General features: G+C 43.0%; 1 protein-coding gene across 1 annotated transcript; it reads right to left on the bottom strand.

Moving 5' to 3' along the window:
- Positions 1–219: 219 nt before the first annotated feature.
- On the bottom strand, positions 220–27,664 carry ZNF365 (zinc finger protein 365). Its single transcript, XM_058696449.1, has 5 exons — positions 27,435–27,664; positions 24,983–25,738; positions 10,694–10,874; positions 3,761–3,798; positions 220–3,023 (listed from the first exon to the last, which is right to left on the bottom strand). The coding sequence occupies exons 2-5, from the start codon at positions 25,723–25,725 to the stop codon at positions 2,762–2,764; spliced, it is 1,224 nt and encodes a 407-aa protein (XP_058552432.1). The 5' UTR covers positions 25,726–25,738; positions 27,435–27,664; the 3' UTR covers positions 220–2,761.

The following is a 27,664-nucleotide window of genomic DNA, read 5'->3' as shown; positions in this document are numbered from 1 at the left end:
TCTCTCTCTGACCCTCCCCTGTTCATGCTCTGTCTCTCCCTGTCTCAAAAATAAATAAAATGTTAAAAAAAAAATTTAAGAAAGCATATAGGTACAAGATCATGGTGATTATATGTGCAGTGAACAGTTTATTCACTAAAAACTATTTTGTTCACTATTAATGGACCAGTACACTTGGCTCCCCAGAAACATTTCAACTAGACAAAACATACCAACACATTAGTCATAAATATAGCTTTATTATTATAATATTTCATAATCTAAAAACTTTTTCTTATCAATTCTGGGAAAAGAACATTCCAACTTACATACAACTGATCTACCCTGCAGAATACTGGAAAACAGTGTCTAAGCAACCTGAATTTAGCATTTGAGAATCCATAACTTTGGGAAGAAAGAATGAAAGACTAGTTCAAAGAAAAATTTCTTCCTTACAAAACAAATCATAAAAATTAGATCCATTCTTCAGTTTAACCTTGAACATGTTTTCCCAGAAACTTTGGTAATTTCTTCAAAAATCAACTCACAGGTTGACTGCCCATGTGGACAAAAAATATATATATTTAAAAATAAGACCCCAGCTGGACACAGTACATGGCTTGGGCCATGGTATGTAGGTGGAATATCCCTTGGAGTGAGCCAGCTCCCATGTTTCAACAGCAAATTTATGTCTCTAAGGAAGCACAACATCTATAATGCATTTCATTGTATGAAGGTCAGAATTTAGTTGGAATTAAAAAGAATTTCTTAATATAATAAATCTTAAAATCATCTGTCTTATGTAATGTACATACAGTAGATATGACATTATGGTGCTTTCTGGAGATCACAGAGTACCACTGTCAAAGAGCGCTGCCATGCCCTCTAGGCATATTAAATAAAAATCGAAAATGTAGGTCACATTAAATAAACAAAACCAAATCTGGCTATACTACCTTTAAAAACAAGTTGTTGTCATTGCACACACATGTTACGGGACAAAGGGCATGCAATACAACAAGTCAGTTTTTTAGTATGTAAAAGGCTAGAGTGCAATCATGGTATAAACACCAATAATAAATAACTTTGGAGGAGATTAATTCTCCAAATAAACAATAATTATAACATTACAATTTTTACAGTGTTAGCCTAAACAGTGATATTCACTTCACAGCAATGTTTTTTCCCCACTTGATAGTTGCCTGTATATCATACGAATGGCCCACCCCCGTGAGCCAGATGTCAAAGTGAAGGTTCAAAAATCAACATTTTCACTATGATAGGTTCAAAATGTTTGTATAATGATAAGTTACACTTTTCAATTTATTGGAATTTTAAGTAACTGCTTTATACCTATTTTTAATGCATTGCTAATCTGATGCTTATTGTAATAACAATCATTCTACTAATGTTAATTAGGTTACAATTTTAATTTTTAAAAGAAGAGAATTCAACTTACATGAACTAATGTATATAGTTTAAAAACCACCCACCACAAACACACACCTTTTGCATGAGTATTTAAAAATAAATTATTAATATACTTGACATATATATTTTGTTTTATATATATATATATATATATATGTATATATTTGTGGACATAACTACTCTTTTCTTCCAGAAGGATGTCAGCACTTGTAAACTCTGCAGAAGACCTGATGATATTGTTAACGTTAAAAAAAAAAAAAAAAAAAAAAAAAGGAACATGGAAATTCATTCTCGAGGGAAATCATAAAGCAGAAGGTTCTTAACAGATGATTCCTTGTGGAAACAAAGGCTATTTTAGGGAGGGAAGAGGGACAGTCTCAGACTGTGGATCCCACGTGCACTGTTTGTTTCAGAAACTACTTTAAAAAGCAGTGTTCAGTGAACACTTCCAATACCTGGCTGAAAGGGAAGGACGTATATTTAGTCATCAAAGGGCACAGAGGCAGCAGGAGGTGAAGAGTGAGGCCAGCAAGGAGACAAGTCATGCCTGCAGCTCACGGAGGCTGCCCACACGACCAGGGAAATAGGTCTTGGGAAAGGCTGAGTAACATCAACAGTGTCCCAGGCTGGCTCTCAATGCACTACACGTGCCATCTGCTGGCATTCCAACCTTCAGACCCTGAACTGGTGACGGATGCTGATCAAAGGATTTTACGGTTTTAATCGGCTTTTCGGCCCCAACCACAGGCAATAATAACGGCTATGAAGACAGAGGCTGTGGCTTGGTCTTAGGGTGCAGAATACGCAGCCAAAGAAGAAAGCAGAGGCTCCCCCAAATCTGAATAAACGTGCTTCCAGAGAAATAACAAACCTGAATCGAACAAAGTAGAAATGAGAACTGAAGTCTAACTGAACGAGTCCCTGAAGCAACCCAAACACTGAAATCTTGATTAACCAGAATACTTGGTTTGTGTGGCCTTGGGTCCTAGGTTTAATCACCCCTGCACAGAAACCCAGGTACAGAAATTACTGGAGAGTGGTCCAATTATTTTACAAGTTGGAGCTTTTACTAACATTTTGGAATAAAATTGCTTTCATTTTTTTTTCAATGCTTTCTGTAATCTGCCTCTTGCTTCTAAAAGGGGCCTATAATAAAACTCTGGTTCCCCGAGATTCCCGTTTGTCAAATTCTGGTTAATCCAGGTGCTTGTATGGACACAAAATAAATGTGTTATGCCCTTCTTTTTCCCAATGTGTCTTACTATGGGATGTATCCAAAAGGGCATTATTGTTGGCCCCTAGAACAACATTCCACAAAGTCCAGCAATGGTGGTCCAGGGCCACCCCCCTTTCAGATGATGTTCACAATTGCTGTGGGCTTTTTTTTGGCCACCTTGGGCCTGATGTTGCCTTTTCGGCAAAACCCCAGAGGCTCCCCTTTCTTCGATGGTCTGCAGAGTTCTCGTGGGGACTCAGCCTGTTCGTGAATGGACTTAGCGGGCTGCATGCTGGCTCTGTCATCCTTGGCTTTTTTCAGGTAGCTCCTTCCCTTTGGATGAAAATGGATCTTGAGATCAGCATGGTTACACACAGAATGTGGGTGCCCTCGACTTCTACAGATGGTCGCACAGAGGGAGATGAGCAGAAAGAAAGATTTTGTTTAGAACCTTTAAAGAAAAAACCCATCCCTGGCACAATCACTCCTGCATGCTAGAGTGGCAGTAATGCCACCAGTTAAGTCAAATATAAATTGGTATTTTTCCTTTAAAAATTCCTGTGGCCTTCACGAAACGACCTCATGACATCAAATTCCCAGGGAGATCTTGCTAGCTGTATTCACCAGTGATAAGACTGAGACATAGAAAATTTAAGTGACTATCTAGGATTAAACATACACAGCTGGTCCCTGGAAAAGTTGGGACCAGAATCCATAGCCCTGGACTCTTTAAGTGACTGTATATAGTAGTAGCAAAGCAATTACAAAGTATATGAATCATAGTATAAATTTACACATCTGTTTATATTATAGATATCTAATGTAGCACACACACATTAATAGCACTGTAGAGCTATTATGACTATAACTGTACTTCAATAAGAGAAAGTTACACTACAGAATACTGTAAAAGTACTCCAGTAATACTATCATACTGCCATATGGCATTTGCTATAAGGCTATCAGCATCGTTAAAAATCATATCCACAATTTACAAAATTAGGTACACGGGCAGGTACATTTTCACTTAAGACTTCCAAGTCCACTTATAATATAGATACCATATAAAACGTAACAGGAAAATACATTATGCAAACATTATCAAATGGCCCAAGTATAAAAAGATATACATACAGGCATTTGGGTTTCCTATTTGAGGAGATATCTGTAAGCTGAAGGAAAACAAATAAGAAGAAACATTACTTCGCTTGAACGTTGGAACTGACTTTAAAAATCTTTCTCGCTTCTATTTTTAAGAAATTGTTCCCATTAAGGAAGCCAGTAACTGCTATGGGTAACACGGCCCATGGCACCTGCTATCCCAGCACTGAACGAGAACGTCTCGTCTCGTGTTCAGCCTCAGCTGACTCTGGGAGCCTCTGTGCTCCCGGTTCTGAGATTTCCAAGAAGCCATTATCAGTAGATCTAAGAAATTTCAAAATGTTGAAGAGCCCTCTAATACAGCAACATTTGAAGAAACATGTTTTATAAAACTAGAATGATATGCCATTATTTCCTGATTAATTCAGGCTGCATATGCAGCTAATTTACCACAGCTGTGGTTGGTCACAGTGTATCAACTAAAGGGAAAATTGGCATAAAATGTTTATTGCCTAAAATACATCATTTCTAAAGTGAGAGCATATGAAGACCAACTCCACAACTGTCCCTGAGGCCATCTATCACTGAGATTATTTTCCACTGCCTATAAAATATGCACTTCTGTGGTTGGGCTCAAATATCATTTGCCAAACAAATTGATAACTATCATTTTGTGATCCAGATGTCACCATCCACTTTAGAGGCAAACCCAGCGTATTCCCAACCTTCAATTCCTGATCTCCCTGGGGTAGCCTTCACTCAAAGTAGTGGTGTCATATCAGCAGGCAGACAAACAGAAGAAGAGGAGGACAAAGAAAATATGTAGTAAGGGCCATCTTGGTCTTGGGGCCCAGTATGGCCAACACACGAGTCCCTACTGTATTCAAATAATCAGAGAAACTAAGTTCAGCATAGCAGGGTCACTACCCTGGGTCATCTGTTTGCAGCTTGAGCTTTAGTCAGAAGCAAATCAGAAAGCAGCTTTTTCTTTAATTTTTAAAAAAACATTTATTTACTTTTGAGAGAGAGAGAGAGAGAGAGAGAGAGAGAGAGAGAGAGAGCATGAGCAGGGGAGGGGCATAGAGAGAGGGAGGCACAGAATCTGAAGCAGCTTCAGGCTCTGAGTTGTCAGCACAGAGCCTGATGCGGAGCTCGAACCCACGAGCTGCAAGATCATGACCTGAGCCGAAGTTGGATGCTTAACCAACAGCCACCCAGCACCCCAGAAAGCAGCTTTCTTAAAACTTTGAGGGTCATGTGCCCAGCAGGGCAAGATGGGATTCTTGGCATCTGCCTTCTGATTCAGTCAAAAGTAAGCTTTATGGTTGACCCTGCTCACACTGGCTGGATTCAACACGAGATTAATCAATGTGTACAGAAAAAGGCACCTTGCCTGCATGAGGGTCATGAGGTTCTGCAATATACAAAGAAGACAGGACAGACGGCTCAGGCAAACACCAGGCTGGCAGCTTCTGGGAACCGCAGCAGTATGAGCCGTGGCCCCACAGCCACCAGTAAGGGCTTCTCAGCCCGGCTCCTTGGATAGACATTAGTATATGCGTAAACCGTAAAAACAAACAAAAACGTGTAGGGTTTTTCTTCCTCTAAATTGCCACCTACTTTGGGGCACCTGGGTGGCTCAATGGGTTAGGCATCTGACTCAATTTCAGCTCAGGTCACGATCTCACAGATTTGTGGGTTCAGTCTCTGCATCAGGCTCTGTGCACTGGCAGTGCAAAGCCTGCTTGGGATTCTCTCTCTCGCTCTCTGCCCCTCCCCTACTCACGCTGTCTCTGTCTCTCTCAAAAAATAAACTTTAAAATAAATAAAGTGCCTCCTACTTTTTAAAATTATTCTTAAGGCATAACAAATTTTTTTCACTTTACTATATCTATGTATGTAAGCATATAGTTTGATGATATGTTGTATATGTATATGTAATACTCTGGGATTTTATGTAAAACTGTGTGTGTGTTTACATACACATACATACTTCCCTCCCTGAGGAAAAGGCGAACAATGTTATCAAATGTTCAAAGAGGTCCCTGACTTCCAAAACGTTTTAAGAACCAAAACCTTGGTGCCTATGAATGTCACTGATGGACCCTGCTGGGACCTCAGGAAATTAAAAGAATTTACTGTATATTACATAAAGGGAAATGCACAAGTGTGGGTGCCGATGAGCCATAAGCCTCACATATATGCACATGTACAGGTACCATAACTTGTGCATGTCGGTACATCACCCGCTGGATAAAATACGGACTACATAACCACAATTAACCCTCAAAACAACCTTATGAGACAAGCATTGGCATCCCCCTTTCACAGATGTAGAAAACAAGGCCAAAAAGTGATGCAGCTGGTTTGAAGCCTCAATCTTTACCAGTGTTAGAGCTGGGCTTCAAACCCAAGTGAGCACATTCCAAGTCCAAACAAGACTTCACTCGGCACAGCCTTCTCAAAGAGTATGTGTTTGTGTAAAAGTGTGCAGTTTGTACACAAAAGTTTCGTGGAATCCATAGCTGGGCTGGTATTTCTCCAGTGATCCTATAGATCATGGGGCCTCGGGTGGAGGCAGGGCCGTTATCACAGTCCCCACAGAACCTCACATGCTCTCCTCCCTGTGAACACAAGAGGCCACTGTTCCTTCTGGCCATACAGCCGCAGGCAGACAGGAACGCTCTTCCTCCTTAACCCACCTCACTGTCTCTGTTTTCTCCTCGTCCAACTATTTTGCCTTCTTTTTGTTTAGGAAGAGGCGAGTTTGGGGATGGGGATCGAGAGAGTCCTCAAGGAAGGTTCCAGGTTGGAAAAATATAAATAAATTTGTACTGAGAGCCAACCTATGTACTTCTAAAACTCAAACGTGGTGTCTCGGGTTGTTTTGGGTTAGAGAAACTGGACACCCAGCTCTCCTCCAACCTCCCTTGGTGTAAATAGCAGCACTGCAAACTGAACTGTTCAGGCCAAAACGTTAGATCCATTCTTGATTCCTCCCTTTCCCTCACCTGCTAAAAAAGTAATCCTTCAGCAAGGCCAACTGGTTTAGTCAATTCTATTCCCACGATACACCCCATACCTGCCATTTCTCTCCATCTCTGCTCTCACCAAGCTACCATCTGCCACACCACCACAGCCTTCTAACCTGTCTCCCAGTCCTGCACCGATCTGTTCCCCCACCCCGCAGCCAGAGTGATTGTGCTAAAACAGCTCACCTCCTGCTCACAACTGTCCAATCAATGGCTTCTCTCTGTTCTAGAATGGGTCCAAACTCCTTATGTGACCCAGAAACCCCGGCATGATCTGGATCCTTCTTGAATCTCTGACTTCAACTCTTCTCACGCAAACATGCCAAGCTTGTTCCCTTCTAAGCCACTTCCCAGTGTGCACAGAGCTGCCTTCCTCTGGTTATTCAGGTCACAGTCTAAATGTGGCCTCCCGTGCAGGGCTGTTCCTGACCATAAGGACCACTCAGACACATCATCTTACTTTTTCCTTTAAAGGGGCTGTCATCACAGGAAACCATCTTTGTTGCATGTTTACTTGTTTATGATGCCGTCGCCTTCCTCATGAGAGCAGGAACCTCACCTACCTCATTCACCCAGTTTCCTCAGCACTCAGAAAGAGCTGTGTCCCCAATAAACGTGTATTAAATGGATGGCAGCTAGTCCTAACTTAGCAACCTACCGGAAATAAATGCAACACTTAAAATAAGATTATCCAAGCTGTTTCATGACCTTCCATTTGGGCAGTTGTGTGCGTGTTTTTGGCAGATGGGATATTAGGTCACTTTAGGTCTAATTCAACAGCATTTTTCAGAGCATAAAGACAAAGGATCTGAGTAAGCATGTTACATTTTTAGAAATCAGGCAGGTGAAAAAGGAACACAAATGCTCAAGGGAATTAAGGGGAAAACAAAGAGGCTGAAAACATTATTTCAGAAAAGGCACTAACTGGGGTGGCATGCCAGGCTGTCATAAGCTGAGGTGTGGAGGGAATGGGTCAGAATGTTCTGCTCCCTCCCAGGGTGCACTGGGGCAAGGAGCTCTCCTGGGTGGGGCTAGGCTCCAGAAGCCTGGGCTGGTCAGTGCTTTGTACCTTCACTAAGGTGGGCCAAATAAGTCAATAAAGCTATGATTCAGAGCTTTTCCTGCCAAAAGCATCCAAGTTCCTCTGTGTGTGTACAACAACCACAGGAACCCTGGGAGGCCAGACTTAGCACGCGCCTTACATCAAAGACACTGTTCCTAATTTCACAGGTGCATGTATAGTGTTAAGATGACACAGATGAAAGGAAAAGGGAGAAACGGTCTGAAGGACCAAAGACTGCACTGTGATGCGGTGCATTATGGTCCAACGCAGAGTTGAGAGGACTTCCATGAAAACAGGGAAAGTACTCAATCCTTTCGGAAACAAAGCACCTCATTCTTGGTCTTCTCAGGGCGATGTGTCCTCCCCACGGGAGTCCCACAGTCCACCTCACTGTGGCCTGACCATGTCCTACTCACAGTCAGTGCTCACTTCTATCTTCCCCACTATCATCTTGACTGCATTTTACTTTCTTTCCATTAGTCAATTCTTCCTTAGGTAGATCAAGTCTGATGAAGGCAGATCATGCCATGTTTAGGACACAGAAGGCATAAACACAACTATGTATCAAGTTCCTGCTGTGTTTGTATATATATGCACACAAATGTGTGCCTGTAGATCTACGTATTTATGTGTCATACGTGTGTGTTGTGTGTGTACAGGCAGGCACACACGCATGTAACTTCATATATACATAGCTGACTAGAGCCGCTGAGATGCTGTCCAACTTGTGACTATGTGGTGCCACTGTGATGAAAATAATGACTAGCAATGTCTTTGAAAAGATGTTTAATTTTCAAAGTGGAAAAATAAGCAGAGGAAAGTGAGCACAGAAATATAAGTAAGAGAGAACTATTCGGTTTCCTCTCTTCCTCCTTGCCTTCCATTATTTTCTCTCTTTCTTTAAGATCCTCTTGGCTTAGTATAGTAAAATTTTACACATTTCTTAGCTCTGGGTTACTTATAAGCCTAAATAGTCAAGCTGTTAATGCTACACTTTTATTTTAGAATTCTTAACCACCAAAGTCAGGTGATGATCGGAGAATTTAAGAGGCGCAAGACCCTAGCGAGCATCTAGTCCAACTGCTTCATTTTAGTTTAGTTTGTTATTAACTTTTTTAATGTTTATTTATTTTTGAGAGAGACAGAGACAGATAGACACAGATGTGAGTGGAGGAGAGGCAGAGAGAGAGGAAGACACAGAATCCCAAGCAGGCAAAAGGCTCTGAGCTGTCAGCACAGAGCCCGACATGGGGCTCGAACCCATGAACTATGAGATCATGACCTGAGCCAAAGTTGGACACTTAACTGACTGAGCCACCCAGGCACCCCCAACTGCTTCATTTTATAGAAGAATTACAGGTCCAGGAAGACAAATGGTCTCATCCAGTCAGGAGAGGGGAGCTAATGATCTGGAAGCCAGGCCTTTTCACCTCACATGTGAGCTCCGTGACTTCATGCTGCACTCCCTCCCAATAGAGGGCAGGATGGGAAAAAGGCAGGAAAGGGTTCAGTGTGTCCTTCCAGCCACAATGAGTTATGACTGGACTCTACAGAGGAGGGAAGTATAGGCTCCCTCTCAGACCACAGACACCAACAGGAAAATAATCAACACGCACACGGCTGCAACTGCTTTGATTACAGTAACTGAAATCTCACAGAAGTAACAAACTTACTTCTTTCCAGTCTATTTTTGTTCCTGACCGGAAACTTCTAGAGCTCCCATTGTTTCACTGCTCTAAGGCTGAGTGTACATTACAGTAAGACGGCAGGTTTCTTCACTTCTTCCTTCCTCTCTCCCTTTTTCTCCTGTTGTCTGTCTCTCCCTCTTGCCTTCTTTTTCCACCTGCTTTTCATCTCATTCCTTCTTTATTTAACATGTTTCCTTTTACTCTTGGCTTCCAGAATTCTCAAACTAAACTTTTTAATCAGCCAATAGCAACTTTTCCAACATTCTGGTTAGCATAAGTGTTTCCTATTTTTCTTCTCCTGACATGGACAGTCCACGTGTGGGGAAGTGAAGAATCATTTTTAAATCTTTTGGGAAGGGGGTAAGCATAAATAAGGTTGAATAGATCATGAAAATAGTATAAGTAAACCACTCTGGGGTTTCAAAAATCCTTTCTTTGGCTTTTGTTGCTTATAAGAAAAAAAAAACTGTTTGGAGGGCAAATCTGCCCAACCATCTCCCTCATCTGGAGCACGGGTGTTGCATCTCCTCCCACCCCCAAAGAGACCAGAGAATCTTGATCAAGCCACTGAGGAGAATCTGGACCTTCAGCCGTATGCACGGTTCTCATCTGGGCTCTGGGGGTCTCTTAAGTCCCTGAAACGATATGTAAACTTGTATGCAGAAATCTATTATAGAACTGTCACTTGTGAAATTTTCTAAGACCTTTTCAAAATCTACTTAAAGAATGTTTCAACTATAGAGACTATCGGAAGGTGCTGTCCTTCCGGCTAAAGAAAAAAGAGGTACGTGGCTAGATCCCACTGTTACTTAAAAAGGCCAAAGCTTTCTTAAGATTCTCTTGAAGAGCTCCAAAATGGGACATACTTTCCAATCTACTTGATCGCCCAGGTTGACACTGATGATCTGCTTGGACACTTCCAACTCTGTTACTCTATAATATAAAACTATTCCTGCCTGTTTATCTCGGTGTGGAGTCGCAGGCTGAAGACAACTGTGCATCCCAGATCTCGTCTTGGATCCCCTGGTGTCACTTCGTAACACAGGCATGGCTGGTGCAGGGCTTTCAAATGACGCCTAGAAGGTTCCTGTAAGTCATTCCCCAGCTCCCTCTTCCTCTGTCCTGGACCCAGTCTCGCCATATCCAAGGACCACAGCTTGGTGGCTGGACCTGTGTGACTCACCATGTGCTCACCGATGTCCCGGCAGAGGCCAGCGGCCTGCTGGCTCTGGTAGTACTCTAACTGCTTTTCTGCCACTTCTACCCGTTGCAGCAGATTCTCAATAAAGTCCTGGAGCCGAGCTTTCCCTTGAACCTCCTTCTCAGCTGCTGCTTCCAGGAAATGGTTGAATGTAACAACTTCTCTGCAAGGCAAAAATGTCAGAACACAGAGCGGAGAAATGAGACAGGAATTCATTCACTCAGCACATATTTATTGAGTGCTTACTATGCGTCAGGTACTGCCCTTGGCAGTATGCTCACGGCCATGACAAGAGATAATGCTACATTTCCTTCCGTGGTTACGTTTAGAGATTACATTTTAGTAGAAAGAGTCATTAAAAATATACAAATCAATACATATGTCAGGTGGTGGTAAGTGCTAGGGAGAAAACAGGGACATTGGACGCAAAGGGACAGAAAGTAACAGAGGGAGGGAGCGTGTGAGTGAGATTTTAGAAAGCAGAGTCAGGGATGACCTGGATGGGCATACATTTAGACAGACACCTGAAGGAAGCAAGGAATAAGCCAGGCAGATATCCAGGGACAGCAAGCCAGGCCTTGGGTGGAAACATGAAGACAGGACTGAGGTACAGCAAGGAGGCCTGTGTGGCTGGAGCACAGGGAGGAAGGGGGAGGACAGGCAAAGTAGGGGCCACCATGAGGATGCTCGATTTTCTTATAAATGACATCAGAAGCCACTGGACGCTTTTGAGAAATGTTCTGACTTACATTTTAAAAGTCTAGCTGTTGTGGGGGAGAAAAGAGTACAGAGAGGAAACAAAAGGCCAGGCTGAGCACTTCAGTGTATAAGATGAGTCACCTTGTCCAACTGTGTGTTTCAGCTAAAAGTGAAACAGTCCAAGACATGCCATCCCCAGGCAGATGCAAGGACCGCTGGGAAAGCTATTTTAGAGGACACAGGACAATCAATGTGCAGGGTGCCCTTCCCTAAAAAGCTGAGGAAAATACCTAAAACAACATTCCGTTATCCACATAACTGTGATTCACAAATCCAGAAAAAAATTTTTTAATTTACATTCAAGTTAGTTAGCATATAGTGCAATCATGATTTCAGGAGTAGATTCCAGTGATTTATCCCCTACATATAATACCCAGTGCTCATCCCAACAAGTGTCCTCCTTAATAATGCCCCTTGCCCATTTAGCCCCTCCTGCCACCCACAATCTCTCCAGCAACCCTCAGTTTGTTCTCTGTATTTAAGAGTTTCTTATGTTTTGTCCCCCTCCCTGTTTTTATATTATTTTTGCTTCCCTTCCCTTATGTTCATCTGTTTTGTATCTTAAATTCCACATATAAGTGAAGTCATGTGATATTTGTCTTTCTCTGATGAATTTCACTTAGCATAATATACTCTAGTTCCATCCAAAGAAAAATTTGATAACCTTATTACTACTTTGTATCTTCTTATTTCCAATGCATGTATGAAAACCATACTTTTTTTGATTTATAATAAATCAGTTTTTTTTTCAACGTTTTTTTTTTTTTTTTTTTTTTTTTTTTTTTTGGGACAGAGAGAGACAGAGCATGAACGGGGGAGGGGCAGAGAGAGAGGGAGACACAGAATCGGAAACAGGCTCCAGGCTCCAAGCCATCAGCCCAGAGCCTGACGCGGGGCTCGAACTCACGGACCGCGAGATCGTGACCTGGCTGAAGTCGGACGCTTAACCGACTGCGCCACCCAGGCGCCCCTATAATAAATCAGTTTTTTATACAAACTCAAACACATCAGAAATGTAAAAGAAACCCCATTATTCTGAAACAATGTAACAATTTGGTAGCCATTGTCATGAGCAACTCTACAAATACACACATACACACACACACACACACACACACACACGACCAACAGGTGCTTATTATCACAACTCCATCCAATTTGCCTTATTTAGTGAGAAATTATGAAGATCCTTTCAGCCTTTCCCTTTGTATGCCCTGCCACACCCACGAGAGGCAATGAATTTCTATAATTTTACTACCTGTTGGATATAGTATTTCTTTTATAGGTCTTCAGAATCTCTCTCGACCTTCAAGGAGTGCCCCCTCAGTTTTCTGGCCATGTTCAACTTATGCAGAACCAAGATTCTAAAGACTGATCATCATCCTCCCAGCCTCTTTCATTTTAGATTAAGAAATCCCACTAAAAAGGATGTAACCTCAGGGTGCCTGGGTGGCTCAGGCGGTTAAGGGTCTGAGTCTTGATTTCTGCTCAGGTCATGATCTGTTCATTAGTTGGAGCCCTGCTTGGGATTCTCTCTCTCCATCTCTTTCTGCTCTCAAAATAAATAAATAAATAAATAAATAAATAAATAAATAAATAAATAAATAAATAAATAAATCTAACCTCATGCAGCTGCTCTAGACAGTTGATGAAATTCATTGTCTTCTCTGTACTTTCCACTCAGTGCCATAATTTCTTGAGAGTAGAACTTCAGGTAGGTCTGGCCCAGGAAGTTTTGTAGAAGATCTTTACAAAAGAGCTGGTAGTGGTTTCCAGCTCCTTTATTCTGTACAACTAGTCAGTGACTCACTTTTACAATTAGTTGTGATTTTTTTTCTCACAAATATGTCACACTTGGTCATACTGAAACTTCTCTGACATTTCCTACAGAGTCAAACGTCTCTGTAAAACCTTGGAAATTATATACTTATAAAAACAGAAAAGAGACAGGTTCTAACATGATGCATCAAAGAATTGCTTATTATAGTAGCCCCTTTTTTTTTCTTGTTTCCCATCCAGGATCAAATATAAACCCCAATCCCACGATAATTCTATTATCTTTCAGTAGCTAAGAAATATTCACATAAAAGAAATGAGTCCTTTTGGAAAGGAGTTTTCTTCCATCATCAAGTTTCAAGTTTATTTCCAGATGTTTCTGTATGAGGCCTGAACGGAAGATGTGCACTTTCCAAGCTGTTCAGGCCAGGGACACAAGCGAATTTTCAAGCTCTACCATGGCTCATTCAGCTTTGATCTGCCTCTTAAGTAACCCTAACTAGCAGCAAAATAATGGAAGGTCCATTCAGGTGCTACATCCCGCATGCTACATGCTATATCCATCACAGCTCCTTGGAATGGCTGAGATGGAGCGCAAAAGTATCGCTAGAAAACACAGCCCGGGAAACGTCTGTTCCTTCCTCTTTCTAACATTAAGGTGCCCATTCGTTCAGAGTCAAGCCCACTGTAGATACTTCATAGGTGATATTTAGGATACCTGAATCATGACACAAGTCTCCAAACTGTACTTTTAGGGAAAGCAACCAAAACCCACAACCCTCTCCACCATCCAAAAGAAAAACACAGAGAATGAGCCAGTGAATTCTTTTTCAATTCATTTTGGTTTATAATATTTACTATATCTATCTCATTACAGAAATATTTTACATTTATTATGGGAAACATAAAAGTTGACCAATTAGAAGATCTAACTCAGCAAGGGCCGAATCAGCTTTTTTGTTCTCTGTTCTAAGCCCATCATTCAATATAATACATGAAACATAATGTTCAATATATATTTGTTGTAATGAATATTTTAAAAGGACAAGGAAGAAACAAAAAATTGACCCATAATCCCAACACCCAGAGGTAACTGCTATCAATATCCTTGTATATCTTTTCTAGTCTTTTTTTTTCTATGCATATGTACTATTTTGGGGCTCTCAGGCTATAAAGCTTAAAATGTAAAACAGCAATATTTGACAGCTTAATCCCATAGGATTAACATCCCAAAAGCAAGAAAACAAATCTAAGTGCAATATAGTTTATGACTGTAGCTGTATTTTTAAATCATGTAATGTTTTGCTACTGGTTCTATTTAAAACTCCTGCAAAGTAACATTAATGCTCCTAGCTGATCCTGGAGTGTTATGTTAAGTTGTAAAAGAGAAGCATCTTTTTCTAACCTCTCCCTCACCCAATTACCTTGTGCCCTGAAGCTGAGAAGTTAACACCCTTTGTATTTTTCAACCAACCTGGCACCAATACTAACTTAATTTCAGTTTATGAATGTTTCACATCAACTAAAAAAAAGAAAGACAAAGAAAAAGAAAAGACAGTTAAAACAAGTCTGATGATTTAATTTTAAATCAGAGGTTATACAAGACAATGGCTGGAAAAGTTCCTCATACCAAGAATATGTTTGGGTGTCTGTCTTAGATAGAAACAGCAACAAAACCCAGTGGCTAATTATGGTATAGCATGTGTGCACAAGTTCAGATTCCCCTTTCACATCCTGTTCAATCTGGATTAACAATATCCAGAAACACCTCATATTTCCCCAAGGAATCTTGGGAATTTCCTGAATGAAAAAGGAAGAGGCTTAACTATATCGCGTTTGTAGTCTCTTTAATAATTATACCCCAGGGGTGACTGGGTGGCTCAGTCAGTTAAGCGTCTGACTTCGGCTCAGGTCATGCTCTCGCCCTCTGTGAGTTCGAGCCCTGCGTCAGGCTCAGAGCCTGGAGCCTGCTTCGGATTCTGTGTCTCGCTCTCTCTCTGCCCCTCCCCTGCTCATGCTCTGTCTCTCTCTGTCTCAAAAACAAATAAAAATATTAAAAAATTTTTTTAAATAATTATACCCCAAACAGTAAAATATCCATTCAAAGTGCAAGGAAGACCAATGGATTTCAATGTAAGGGAGAAGAAAATATGCACTAATATGAGTACAGGTTCCATATCTCAAGTATTCTTGAAGAAACTACCAATTGTTGACTTATGGCACAGTATCGAAGCAGAATATCCTCTGTTCTCTGAAAAAGCTATTCAAGTACCCCTCCCTCGGGGCGCCTGGGTGGCTTAGTTGGTTAAGCGTCCGACTTCGGCTCAGGTCATGATCTCGCGGTCCGTGGGTTCAAGCCCCGTGTCGGGCTCTGTGCTGACAGCTCAGAGCCTGGAGCCTGTTTCGGATTCTGTGTCTCCCTCTTTCTCTGACCCTCCCCTGTTCATGCTCTCTCTCTGTCTCAAAAATAAATAAATGTTAAAAAAAAATAAAAAAATATATAAATAAAAAAAATAAAGTACCCCTCCCTCTTCTTACTACAGACACACAAGAGGATGGATTTCCTTTATCTACTCCAACCAAACAACAAAATTGCAACAGACTAAATGCATACGGAACAAGGTCCAGCTGCCTTCTATTTAAGCCAGATATTAAAAATATTTGCAAAACTCATAAAACCAAGCTGCTCTCTTTGCCAAATTGTTTTTGGAAAATAGTTGTTTTTCACAGAAATATGTTACTTATGTTAACCAGTAATGGGTTTTTTTATTGCTACTTTTAAATAATAAGTCTTTTTAAATTTCTAAGTTTTAAGTTCTAATAAAGGAAATATTGATAGATAAAACTCACACAAACAAAAACTTTTGAAGGTCCTCAGATATTTTTTTTTAGCAGTATAAGGAGAAGTTGTGTCAAAAAGTTTGAGAAGTGCTGTCAGGCTTTATACATGTGATCCTGAACCTCAGAACTCGGGTGAGGGTGGGCAACGAGGGCTAGAACACTAGTAAGATGTAGTCACAGACCATACACTTATTTATTTCACTATTCAGTAATTCAACAAGCATTTATTGAATGTTAACAGGTACCGGGCTTAGTGGTGAGGCACTCGTGAACCCATGACTGTCTTCACAAAGCTTACTGCCTTACCCAGGGGTCAGCCCATTTTTCTGCAAAGGATCAGGGAGTAAATATTTTACGTTCTACAGCCCATATGGTCTCTGTCACAATTACTCAACTCTACCTAGCACAAAAAATACATAAAGACTGTATAACAATAAAACTTTATTTTTGGACACCGAAGTTTGAATTTCATATAATTTCCGTATGTCATGAATTATTCTATTTCTTTTCATTTTTTTTCAAATTAAAAATTCTTAGCTCACAAGCTCCTCAAAAACAGCTAGCAGGCTGGGTCAGGCTGGTGGTATACTAACCCTTGATATGGTGGGAGAAGCAAACATTATAAATTTTTTTTTTATGTGTATTTATTTTTGAGAAAGAGAGAGCACGAGCAGGGGAGGGGCAGAGAGAAAGGGAGACACAAAATCTGAAGCAGATTAGCTTCAGCTATTAGCACAGAGCCCAACATGGGGCTTGAACTCATGAACCATGAGATCATGACCTGAGCCGAAGTCAAAAGCTTAACCGATTGAGCCACCCAGGCGCCCTGGGAGAAGCAAACAAATACTGAAATAAATATGTAATTACAAAGCTGAGCGGAATAACCAAGAAAAAGAATAATACGATGCCATCAGAGAGAAGAAGAAGAGACTTGTGTGGTTTTATTTTAGGTTCTTAAACCCTGTGACTTAGAACAGTGAGAAGGCTGGAAGGCCAGATGGGAGAGAAGATAAAGGCAAACCTGAGTGAAATCCAGTCAAGCTGTGGATACAAACCAGCTTCAGGGAAACTAGCAGACTCTAGGCCACTTACAGGCCCATTGCTAGCTTCTCATATACATATTTTTTAAAAAGTTAAATATAGGGCACCTGGGTGTGTCAGTTTGTTGAGCGTCCCACTCTGGTTTTGTCTTAGGTCATGATCTCACGGTTTATGGGACCGAGCTCCCCATTGGACTCTGAGCTAGCAGCAGGGAGCCTGTTTGGAATTCTCTCTCCCCCTGCTCTTCTCCTGCTCACACATGCATGCCTGTGTGCGCCCTCGCTCTCTCGCTCTCTCTCTCTCTCTCTCAAAAAAAAAGTTAAATATGATAGGATACAAGGTTTTAGGCTTCAGCAGAAAATACGCTTATTTAAATCACTATTTGATACTAAAGGAAAAAGTATCAGCACGGGATAAGAAACTGGCCTGAAGCTTACTGCAGAATGATTCACAGAGCTAAGCAATCTGTCAGTATCCTGAGATTCAGAAAGAGGCAATGAGTGAAAAAGCCCTTTCAGTGCTATCGAAGCTTTATTTAGAAAAACTATTTGTTCCCTCATGTGCTCATTCATTTACATGGTGGCCATAAGGTCTGAGACACAGATAATATTTCATTTTTTTTTACAGATTGAACCCCTCTGTTACTTCTGAGGTGGGTTAAAGGCAAAATAATTCAAAAAAAAATCAAAGATATACTATCATGTGACAAACCCACTCTAGAAGCAGGTGTAAAGAAGGGCACCTAGGGGCGCCTGGGTGGCGCAGTCGGTTGAGCATCCGACTTCAGCCAGGTCACGATCTCGCGGTCTGTGAGTTCGAGCCCCGCGTCAGGCTCTGGGCTGATGGCTCGGAGCCTGGAGCCTGTTTCCGATTCTGTGTCTCCCTCTCTCTCTGCCCCTCCCCCATTCATGCTCTGTCTCTCTCTGTCCCAGAAATAAATAAAAAACGTTGAAAAAAAAAAAAAAAAAAAAGAAGGGCACCTGGGTGGTTCAGTTGGTTAAGCGTCCAACTTGGCTCAGGTCATGATCTTGCAGTCTGTGAGTTCGAGCCCTGCATTGGGCTCTGTGCTGACAGCCCAAAGCCTGGAGCCTGCTGCAGATGCTGTGTCTCTCCCTTTCTCTGCCCCTCCCCCATTCATGCTCTGTCTCTCTCTCAAAAATAAACATCAGAAGCAGATGTAGCGATAGAGGGAAATGTGCATTAATGCACCACAGTGTTCACTGCAATTTTACATAGGCATTGAACCATGCGTTGTTAACAAGAGGCAACACACTGATCACATCATGTATTATAATTTATAGTTATTTCCCTATGTGTCCAGCTTTCATGGCCACCCTGTAGCCTCACGCTCCCCTTGGGCCTCATAAATGCACAGCACCTCCCTCTCTGCTCCAGCACCAGGGAACTCCCTTCATTCAGCCTGTGAACCAGATTCTTATTTCTGAACATGCTGTTCTTCCACTGGGGTCCCTTCCTCTGCATCTCCCTAGTCCCCCCCCCACTCTTCAGGAGCCTTCTAACCTCAGGGCTCTCCTGTTAGGAAGCTTTCCCACACATACCTAGGTGCGGGGTAGGTAACCTGCTGTGTTCTCCTGCTGTGTTCTCCCGCAGAACGCTGCGCCCTATCACACTGCACACTACAGAGAGGGTTAGTCATGCCATTTGTCCCATTCCACTGTGAGATCTGTAAGGTCAGGGACCTTGCCTGCCCTTCTGCTGTGCTACCCCAGTATCGAACATGAGCCCAGCACACAATACGGGTGCAAAAAATTCCTGCTGAACGCACAAAATGTAAAACTACATCTCTAGTTGAAACTCTGTAACTGACAAAAAGATCCTGAGGTTTCTTTTTATCTTTTTCCAAACAAGTACTGGGGCATAAAACCAAAAAGTAATCCACAATACAGGCACCTCCCACAAGGCTGAGGGTGGGATCTAAAATTGATGCCTCTCTTCTATTCTTAAATAACACTTTAAAATCATATTCTCCTCCCAAAGGCAAAGCCCTACCAAGTTATTTAAATTTCATTTTACATTACTGATTTATGAACCTCTTTGGAGGTATGTGAAATGGTAAAAATACCTCTAGCTAAAAATAGTCTAGCTATTGATCACAGAGCACTTCAGACAGACCGTAATGTCAGCCATGAGGCAAATCCTGAAGCTGGAGTCAACCCCTTTCCAATGCTGGGAGCCTGGCTGCAACCCTGGGAGCTCAGGGTTGGCTCCGATGTACCCCAAGGAGCCCCCCACAGGGTGGAATCCGCACCCACAGCCCGTCTGAAGTCACGTCATCCCTACTTTTGGTGACCCTTTGCCTCATCTTTCTCTTTCGGCTTCTTTGACTAAACCAAAAGGTATATAGTTCTCATTAAGATCTATCTAAGTTGGGGCGCCTGGGTGGCGCAGTCGGTTAAGCGTCTGACTTCAGCCAGGTCACGATCTCACGATCCGTGAGTTCGAGCCCCGCGTCAGGCTCTGGGCTGATGGCTCGGAGCCTGGAGCCTGCTTCCGGTTCTGTGTCTCCCTCTCTCTCTGCCCCTCCCCCGTTCATGCTCTGTCTCTCTCTGTCCCAAAAATAAATAAAAAACGTTGAAAAAAAAAATTAAAAAAAGATCTATCTAAGTAACTCAAATTACTCTTATTGGTAATAAGTAGGTCAACACTACATTCTAAGCCCCTCAGTCCAGAGAGAGAAAAAAGATGCACTAACGTGAGACACACAGAAAAACTGAATATTTTCCTTGGTCTCCAAATTTTACCATCCATAAAAGGGCATGTTTGACATCTAGCTTTTCCTATATTAGTTTGTAAATCTTCATGGGAAACAGCCTGGAAAGAGAGGACCTCATTTATCTAAACACATTAAAATGTGGAGCAAACAGACCCCTTCCTGTTCCACTGAACCCTACGTGTAACATGATTTTTCCTGGCCTGTTTCCTAGCAATGGATCCATCTGGAGACCAAGTTGTCTACTCACTGCTTTAGCTGATCAAAAATAGGAATGTTGTAATTAAGTGGCAAGAGGGTTTAGCTGTGCAAAGCAAGTTACCAAGTCAAACTTACCTTTAAATTTTTTTTAATGTTCATTTATTTTTGAGAAAGAGAGAGAGAGAGAGAGACAGAGCGTGAGTGGGGAAGAGCAGAGAGAGGGGGAGACACAGAATCCAAAGCAGGCTCCAAGCTCTGAGCTGTCAGCACAGAGCCCGACACGGGGCTCAAACCCACGAACCGTGAGATCATGACCTGAGCCAAAGTCGGACGCTTAACCGACTAAGCCACCCAGGCACCCCCAAACTTACTTTTAAAAGGCCAGCATCCCACAGCCAGCTTTGGGATAGAAACCTATTTGGATAGAAACCTGAATGCACATTACCTGGCTCAGGCTACCCCTGTATGCCTCTTTTATCATATCAAAATGTGTAATTTTACCTCCTGGTCTCTTCCTGCCATGAAAGGAGAAACTGGACTCATTTGGTTTACTACTGTATGACCTAGAACAGCACCTGGCATTCAGCAGGCACTTAGTGGAAGGTTTGTCTTCTGGCCAACTCCCAGCAGAGAACAGGGCAAATAATGAAGGAAGAAGGGAAAGATTATATCTATCGTAACCTGCAAGGGAGTAGGATGGGAATTAGGTAGAATTACAAAGAGGCCCCTCACCATAATCAAGGGCTGGCAGGGGCACATGCTCCATTTGGACTGGCCTCGGACATCCAGAGAGTCAAGTTAAAAGCCCTTGTGGCAAGTTAAAAGCCCTGGGCTGGTGCTCCAGAAGTTTAATATCATAACCACACTTATGACGCTAGCATTTCCCTATTTCCCACCACCTTTGATGCCAGCTGACATTTCCTTTAATCTCATCAGAAAAATACATGATGTCACCATTGCGGCTCTCTCAAAACAGCAAAGAAGCAAGCTCATTCCAAAATGGACCAGCTTCATTATTACATAAGTCTTGACGCTTTGGGCAAACACCACATTTTCAAAAGTCTGGCTGAGACAGTGAATTAATGGAAAAAAGCACTCAGCAGAGACACAGGGAATATTGGTTTCAATTTCAGCTCCACCACTAAATTTTTGGGTGAGTCATTCCACTGTGCTGGTCCTTATATTCTGCCTCTATAAAATGAGAGCGTTATCTTGAAGGAGACAAGGAGTACCTTCTAGTTCCAAAATCACATGATCTCCTCGGGGCCATCTCCAATAGTCTCCCTTCTCCCTGCTATTCCCTTCAGTGTCGATCTCCCCTGGTCACCCCGGCCACCAATGCAAATACTCGCCTTCCTCCTCATTCCCCAGTTTGGCCTTGCCACATAAAATGGTTTATCTCTAATAGTTTATCAATTTGAAACCATGGCTTGTATTTAAGCATTTGTTCAAACTACCTTGGGTCTGAACACAGACATGTTCACAGATACGTTTTACTCTTCCCATGAAGAGTGTTAGCCCCTCAGGGGAAAAGAGCATGAATTTCATATTCCCTATATACACCTAGCACAGTGCTGGGCACATCACGGGTACTCAATTAGGACTTTCCAGCCTTACCTGCAGGAGGAGGTACAAGAAAACTTGGGATTACCGTTATTCCACTGATGTCCTCCAAACTCTGGGTGACCAACTCGGCCACAAATCAGCTAGTATCCAAGTTTATCCTTTCTTGTTAAGGGATACCTTACAGCAAGGTTGGCTGGGATTGATTTACCTGATTACGGGCAGTGCTACCCTATAGCTCTGAATACTCCTGAATAAGTAAGTACCTGTTTCAATAGGACTTTTTAAAGTGGCAGAGACTTTGTGAAGACAAGACACACCTTTTTGGATGTGCACTCCAGAAACATACAGATACCTCTCTACAGACGTGTGATGAGACTCACCAGCACCAGAGTGTAAGATGCTGCCTATTCAAACAATCTCCTCTGTCATCGAGTGTACACAGGACTTCCACAGTCCAAGGGGTTCAGCCTGCAGACGGCTGCAGGGCAGAAGCAGCCCTGGAGTCTTTTATTTCAGTTCAAAAAAAAAGAGGATTTTAAAGTTGAGAGAACAAATCCGTAAGCAGAGGAGCCTCATGTGAAATCCATTAGCAAGAGAGCCTCATGTAGATGTTTGCATTTTTTTAAAACACCATCTGTGTCTCGAAGGGTCCCCAGAGTTTAAGGCGATTTCGAATCGGACTGTAACCGCCTACTTCCTCTCACAAATGAGTCTTGAGAGCTCATTCGGAGGGGGATAGCAGGGCAGTGCAGTTCCTGGTTAGTTCACGGCCAAATAGGATATTCTCATATCTAAAAGGTCACGTCTCCGGTGGAAGGCACAGCTCTGTGAGGGATGGTGAGGAGGGAAGGCACACATCCTAGCCAGGGAAATCCAGTCAAATTAACGCAGTTTCAGCGGTATGGCAGCTGCGCAGCTGGCTTGCATCCCCATTTTGGGGGCAGGGGTGGGCATCAGGGAGGCTGAACACTACTATAGACTCTGAGGGGGCTGGCCACAGTCACCCTCTCAGACCAAGAGCTCCAGTGTCCTTTCTGGAAACAAGACACTTTCAGTGCTATTTTATGTACAGAAAGAGTGATTATTTGAGGCCTGAATACAGAAACTGATACGACAGACCAAATAAAAGCTTAAAAAAAATGACGACTTTGTTAATTTTATGTTTAAGAGTGTAAGGCAGTTTCACTGTATTTTCATTTAAAGTTTTTTTTAATGTTATTGCTTTTTTCCCTGATAGTCCAAAATGACCTACTAAAAACCAATTCATAATTTATCTCCAAATATATTCACAAAAACGTGAACAGAGATGTATGTACAAGGATGTTAAGGGAGGCATTATTTTTAATACCAGGGAAATGGAACAAAACTGTGTATTCATTAATAGCAAACTGATGAAATCAGCCATGAAGCAGCCACACCACAGAATACCATGCAATAGCCAAAAGGAATGACATAATCCTATATTTAATGCATGAAAGATGCCTACAACACACTATGTTAAAAGCAAACTCCACACATAAGTGGTAGAACAGTATGTGCCATGATTCCGTTTGGGAAAATAATTCTCTCTGCATATAAAGTACAAAGGGCTGTGTGTACACAGGAATGGGCTGGAAGGACATTCACGGAGCTAAACAGTGGCTGTCTCTGGAGGAAGGAGTAGGGTACGCTTGGAGAAGAGGGAGACTTTTAGTACATGCATTTCCACCCTGTTAAATCTTTTTTTACAAGTATGGATTACTTTTTCAATTGGTCCTCAGATGACCACACTGGATTAACATTACTACAACTGATCCATGCATAGCCCACTAAGTCAGTTAACCACATGTTTTTCATAAGAAAGCACTCTTGAACCCACAACCCAAAATAAAAGTTAGAACCTTGCCAACAACCTAGATCTAACTATCTGATCCTCCCTGCCATCATTCTGTCTTCCCTCCAGGCAACCATCGGCCCAAATCCCACATTCATTTTGACTTGTGTAATTAATAAATAAAACATGACAATAAATATGTGCAATTAGTTTGTTTTACTTTTAAATTCACTGCTCGTCAAGCAAACAGAAATACCACAAATGTAATTCTAAGCTTTTCTTTGCACATAGGGGAACCCATCTGCCATTTTTCCAGTGACGCAGTATTAATCACCCTGGTGGCCATAATGGGTATTGGCACTAACTTCCCACCAGGAAACTCCCCACGCCAAGAGAGAAACTTTTTGTTAGAGATCATTTCCCTAAAAGCAAATAAATCAGTGGCTAACTCAAATCTGTCCTCACTCTGTAATTAAAAAAATTTCTAGTTGATCAGAGCAGGCTTTCCCTGTAGGTCAAATGTAGGCATTTAGTGATACCGGGTGATGATCTCTTTAATACACACGGTTTCTTATCCTCTTGCCAAATGAAGGAAGCTTTAATTACTACACTTTAAAAGGCAATGCATGATAGAAGAGTGCCAGTGGGCAAAGAGAGTATGAAATTAAGTCCATCTCTATAATATAATCTAAATTACTTGAAATCTTCCTTCTAGGTTGTCTTAGAGTACCAATTTGTATGCCCTTTGATTCTACGAATTCTGAACCTCCATTTAAAATTAAATTCAACACTCCACATTTAGGAAATACACTGCATTGTTATGTATGCTTTTCTAGTTTGAGTGGATGCCATAATTAATGATAAGGAAATGCTTTCCCAAGTATGATGTTTTTTAAAGTAATAGCTTGTCAACTCTTTGCAAGCAGGCCTGACCTACTCTAGTATCACGTACAATTTTACAAAAAGAAAATTCTCAAACTTAACTCATGGAAGTCAGTAGTATCAGGAAGTTTCCTCTGGGTTTCCTAATATCTGCTTCTTCCAAATAAAAACTATAATTAAATGGATTCTCAGTTAATTAACACTAGCAGATAATCCAAAATGGCAAAGCCAGAACCACTGGTATTTACAGCATATTTTTACACTTGAGTAAGACAGCATCTCTTGTTCCTGACTCGACTGCATGGAGCCTATTAAGGAGGACTGGCTCCCCTAGGGCCCCTCTCTGCCTTCACGTTCAACTCCCCCCCACTCCCCAGCTGGTGCTGGATCCCACCATGGATAGAGTGCTACTGCTCTCGCTAAAAATGTTCTGTAGCTTCTAAGGCGAGAAAGAACTAAGTATTTTGACTTTCCTGCTGCTGGGCTGCAGGCTCTACACAGAGAGGGTATATACTATCAAAAAGCCTTGTGCCTCCCAAGTTCAACTGTATCAGTGAGAAATGCAGCCAAGGTACCTTCAAGTAATAAAAACCAAACCTCGCCTTAGATGTGCTTGTAAGCTGGGGGGAGGTGCCTAGAGCGATGGCACAGCACCACTTACTCTTCCTTCCTGAGCAGTTCCTCCTCCGACTCGGTCAGACGCTGCCTAAGCGCTGCAATCATCTCCACGGCCACATCCACCTGCCGGTTCAGGGCCCGCTCCCGCCTCTGCACTTCCTGCTTTTTCTGCGTCAGCTGCACAAAGGCTGCCCGAACTTCCAGCAGTTCGGCAGTTTTCTGGGCCAACTCTTTGGTGAGTTTATCGATTCTCTTCTCGATGGTCCTGTCCACGGCCTCGACCATCCGGTTGAATTTTTCTCTGACGTGAGCCTCGAAAGCAGCCTTGGTGTCCGAGGTGGGCAGGCCGGGACTGGCCCGTGGCCCCTCCAGTGAGTCCGCACGCAGGTCCACCGTGGTGTAGGTCTGCACGTAGGACACTGGCCGCTCTGCCACCACCTCGAATGGCTTCCTGTCCTTGGAGTGTTCGTGTGAAATGCTATATAAGTTAACATAGCTCGGTTTCTGCTTCACCACGTTGCCAGTGCTCTGCAATTTTCCCTGTTTCAGGGGTTCTGCGGAAGTGACTAGGTCTGTGTCTTTGAGGGATGGAAAGAGGCTGCATTTTGTCAAGAGAGTTCTTTCCTGGTAGCTGTGACTGAATTCCAGATGGGCCCTCAGCGAAGACAGGCTTCTAAATCTGGTATGGTCTCCACACCTCGGACAGCGGAATGGCAGGCACACAGCAACATTCTCAAAGGACTCCTGCCAGGGGTATCTGCTTTCCTCAAAAGCCTTCTGTTGCATTACTCTTCAAGTCCTGGGCAGGGCCAAATGAAACAGGTAGCTTACATGTCTGTTAAAAAAATGCCTACTAAAATGCCTGTTGCCACCCATGTCCATGAGGGCAGGGACTTTTGGCTTCAAATTACTTTTGCATATAATATCTTATATTAAAATAAAAACCTGTGATCCGTGGGCCAAATCCAGCCACATTCACTCATTTCTGTATTGTCTAATGCTGCTTTTGCACTAAAGACAAAGGTGAGTGAGGCGTTGAGACAGAGACTATTTTGGTAAAGCCAAAATTACTACTTGACCTTTACAAAAAATGTTTGTCAACCCCACCCAGGATTAAAAAAAAAAAAAAAAAAAAGGTGGGTAACATTCTCTTTCAGCAGATATGAAAACTGAAGCAAGGAGGTAAAGTAATTAATTCAAAGCCAGATGGTAAATGACAGATCCAGAAGTGGAATTCAAGTTTCCTGCCCTCCTGAATTTAGTACCACTAACTGCAAACCTGTGCCCTATTTTATGGATACAATCCTGATAAGCATGAATTCCAAACGTGAGGAAAACTCACATGAGTTGTCAACATTTGTCCTGGGAATGCAAGTTCAGCGATCTTTCTTCAAGCATAGGAAAAATATCACTCAAGCTAGACGCAGTGGCATTAAGCACACAATGAGCTGGAAATTTTTCAACCTGAGATTTCGCCTTTAGTTATTGTTGTGATGACATAAACCAAAATGTTATCATTTCCCTCATATTACAGATTTACTGACATTTGGGAACTCAAGATATCAGATATGTTTTGACCCAAGTGGGGCCATGGCCGTGGCCAAGCCTTTATAAAAATACCATGCTCTCAATGGATTTTTCTCTGTGATCCTGTTTTCATAGGATAACCTCTAGAGATGACCAATGTTTGAACCATGCAGGTATCAGCGTAACTCTTTAGTGAGTTCTTGTTTCGTTGAAGGAATTTATTATCTTAGCCCTAGCAACAGATGACTGGTAGCAACCCTATTCTGCAAACAGGGCACACATATTCCCTCCAGGAGTAGTTTCTGCTTAAATGTAACAAGCATTGGGCCCCCAAGAGAGGAAGCTCAGCTAAGGGTCAACACTGTAAAGTGTTGTTATTGGGCCCTCAACCTCCTCAAAAGCAGAGGCGCAAATGGTCCCCAGCCAGCTAGGCAAAGCCTCCAGGTTAATAAGCCTCTGGCCCCCCAGAGAGGGGAAGCTCTTCCTGTGCTACACCTGGCTGTTTAACGACCAGTTTTGTGGACACAGGATGCACAGCCTGGCCCAAAAGGCCCAGGAAAGGGAAGTCTGGATTCCAGGTGGCAATGGGAAAGTGGTGGCATCCCTGAATGGGGAACCGGGTTATCACGCGCTCTGGGAGTATTCCTGCTTTCAAGGGCCCAGCGGGAACCCCAGTCCACAGGGTTGGCCGAAAAGCCCCAATTTCCTCTGCCTGAGCCGGGCAGCTGGCAAAGGCGCTGCACGGAGGGTCCCGGCTCCCCCCGCCCCCGCTCCGCCGCGGGCCGGCCCCAGGCGCCAGAGTGGATACATGCGCGCACGGAGTTTCCGCAAGTGGGGGCCGCGCGCCCAACTCCCGGCCGCGTGGAGGCGACAGGCCCCCTCCCCAGCCCGGGACGGTTCCGCCGGCCCCCTCCGCCGCGCCCTGCGGGCCGGGCCGCAGGCGCAGAAGCCCAGCTGCGGCCACTTACCCGACTTGTTGCTGCAGCTGCAGCCGCTGCTGCTGCCGCCGCGGCCGGTGCTGCTGCTGCGGGAGCGAAGCGGTTTTCAGCAGAGCCGTAAATCAGGCTGAACCGGGGCCCGCTCCCCCCCCCCGCGCACCCCCGCGCCGGGACCAGCGGCGTCCAGGGCGGAGCGTGGCGCGGGCCGGCGGGGGCGGCGCGCGCGGCTGCCGGGGACCCCGGGGCGGGGGGAGAGGCCT

The sequence above is a fragment of the Neofelis nebulosa genome, chromosome 13, assembly GCF_028018385.1.
Source record: "Neofelis nebulosa isolate mNeoNeb1 chromosome 13, mNeoNeb1.pri, whole genome shotgun sequence".
In the NCBI taxonomy this organism is placed as follows: domain Eukaryota; kingdom Metazoa; phylum Chordata; class Mammalia; order Carnivora; family Felidae; genus Neofelis; species Neofelis nebulosa.
The sequence above is the reverse complement of the archived record's forward strand: the minus strand, read 5'-3'. Positions and strand labels throughout refer to the sequence as shown.

Coding starts and splice junctions, on each gene's coding strand:
- ZNF365 (XM_058696449.1), bottom strand. CDS start 25,725: ATGCAACAGAAGGCTTTTGAGGAAAGCAGATACCCCTGGCAGGAGTCC. Junction 3,799..10,693: donor GGGACATCGGTGAGCACATG/GTGAGTCACACA, acceptor GTTTTCCTTCAG/CTTACAGATATCTCCTCAAA. Junction 3,024..3,760: donor AATAGGAAACCCAAATGCCT/GTATGTATATCT, acceptor GACCATCTGTAG/AAGTCGAGGGCACCCACATT.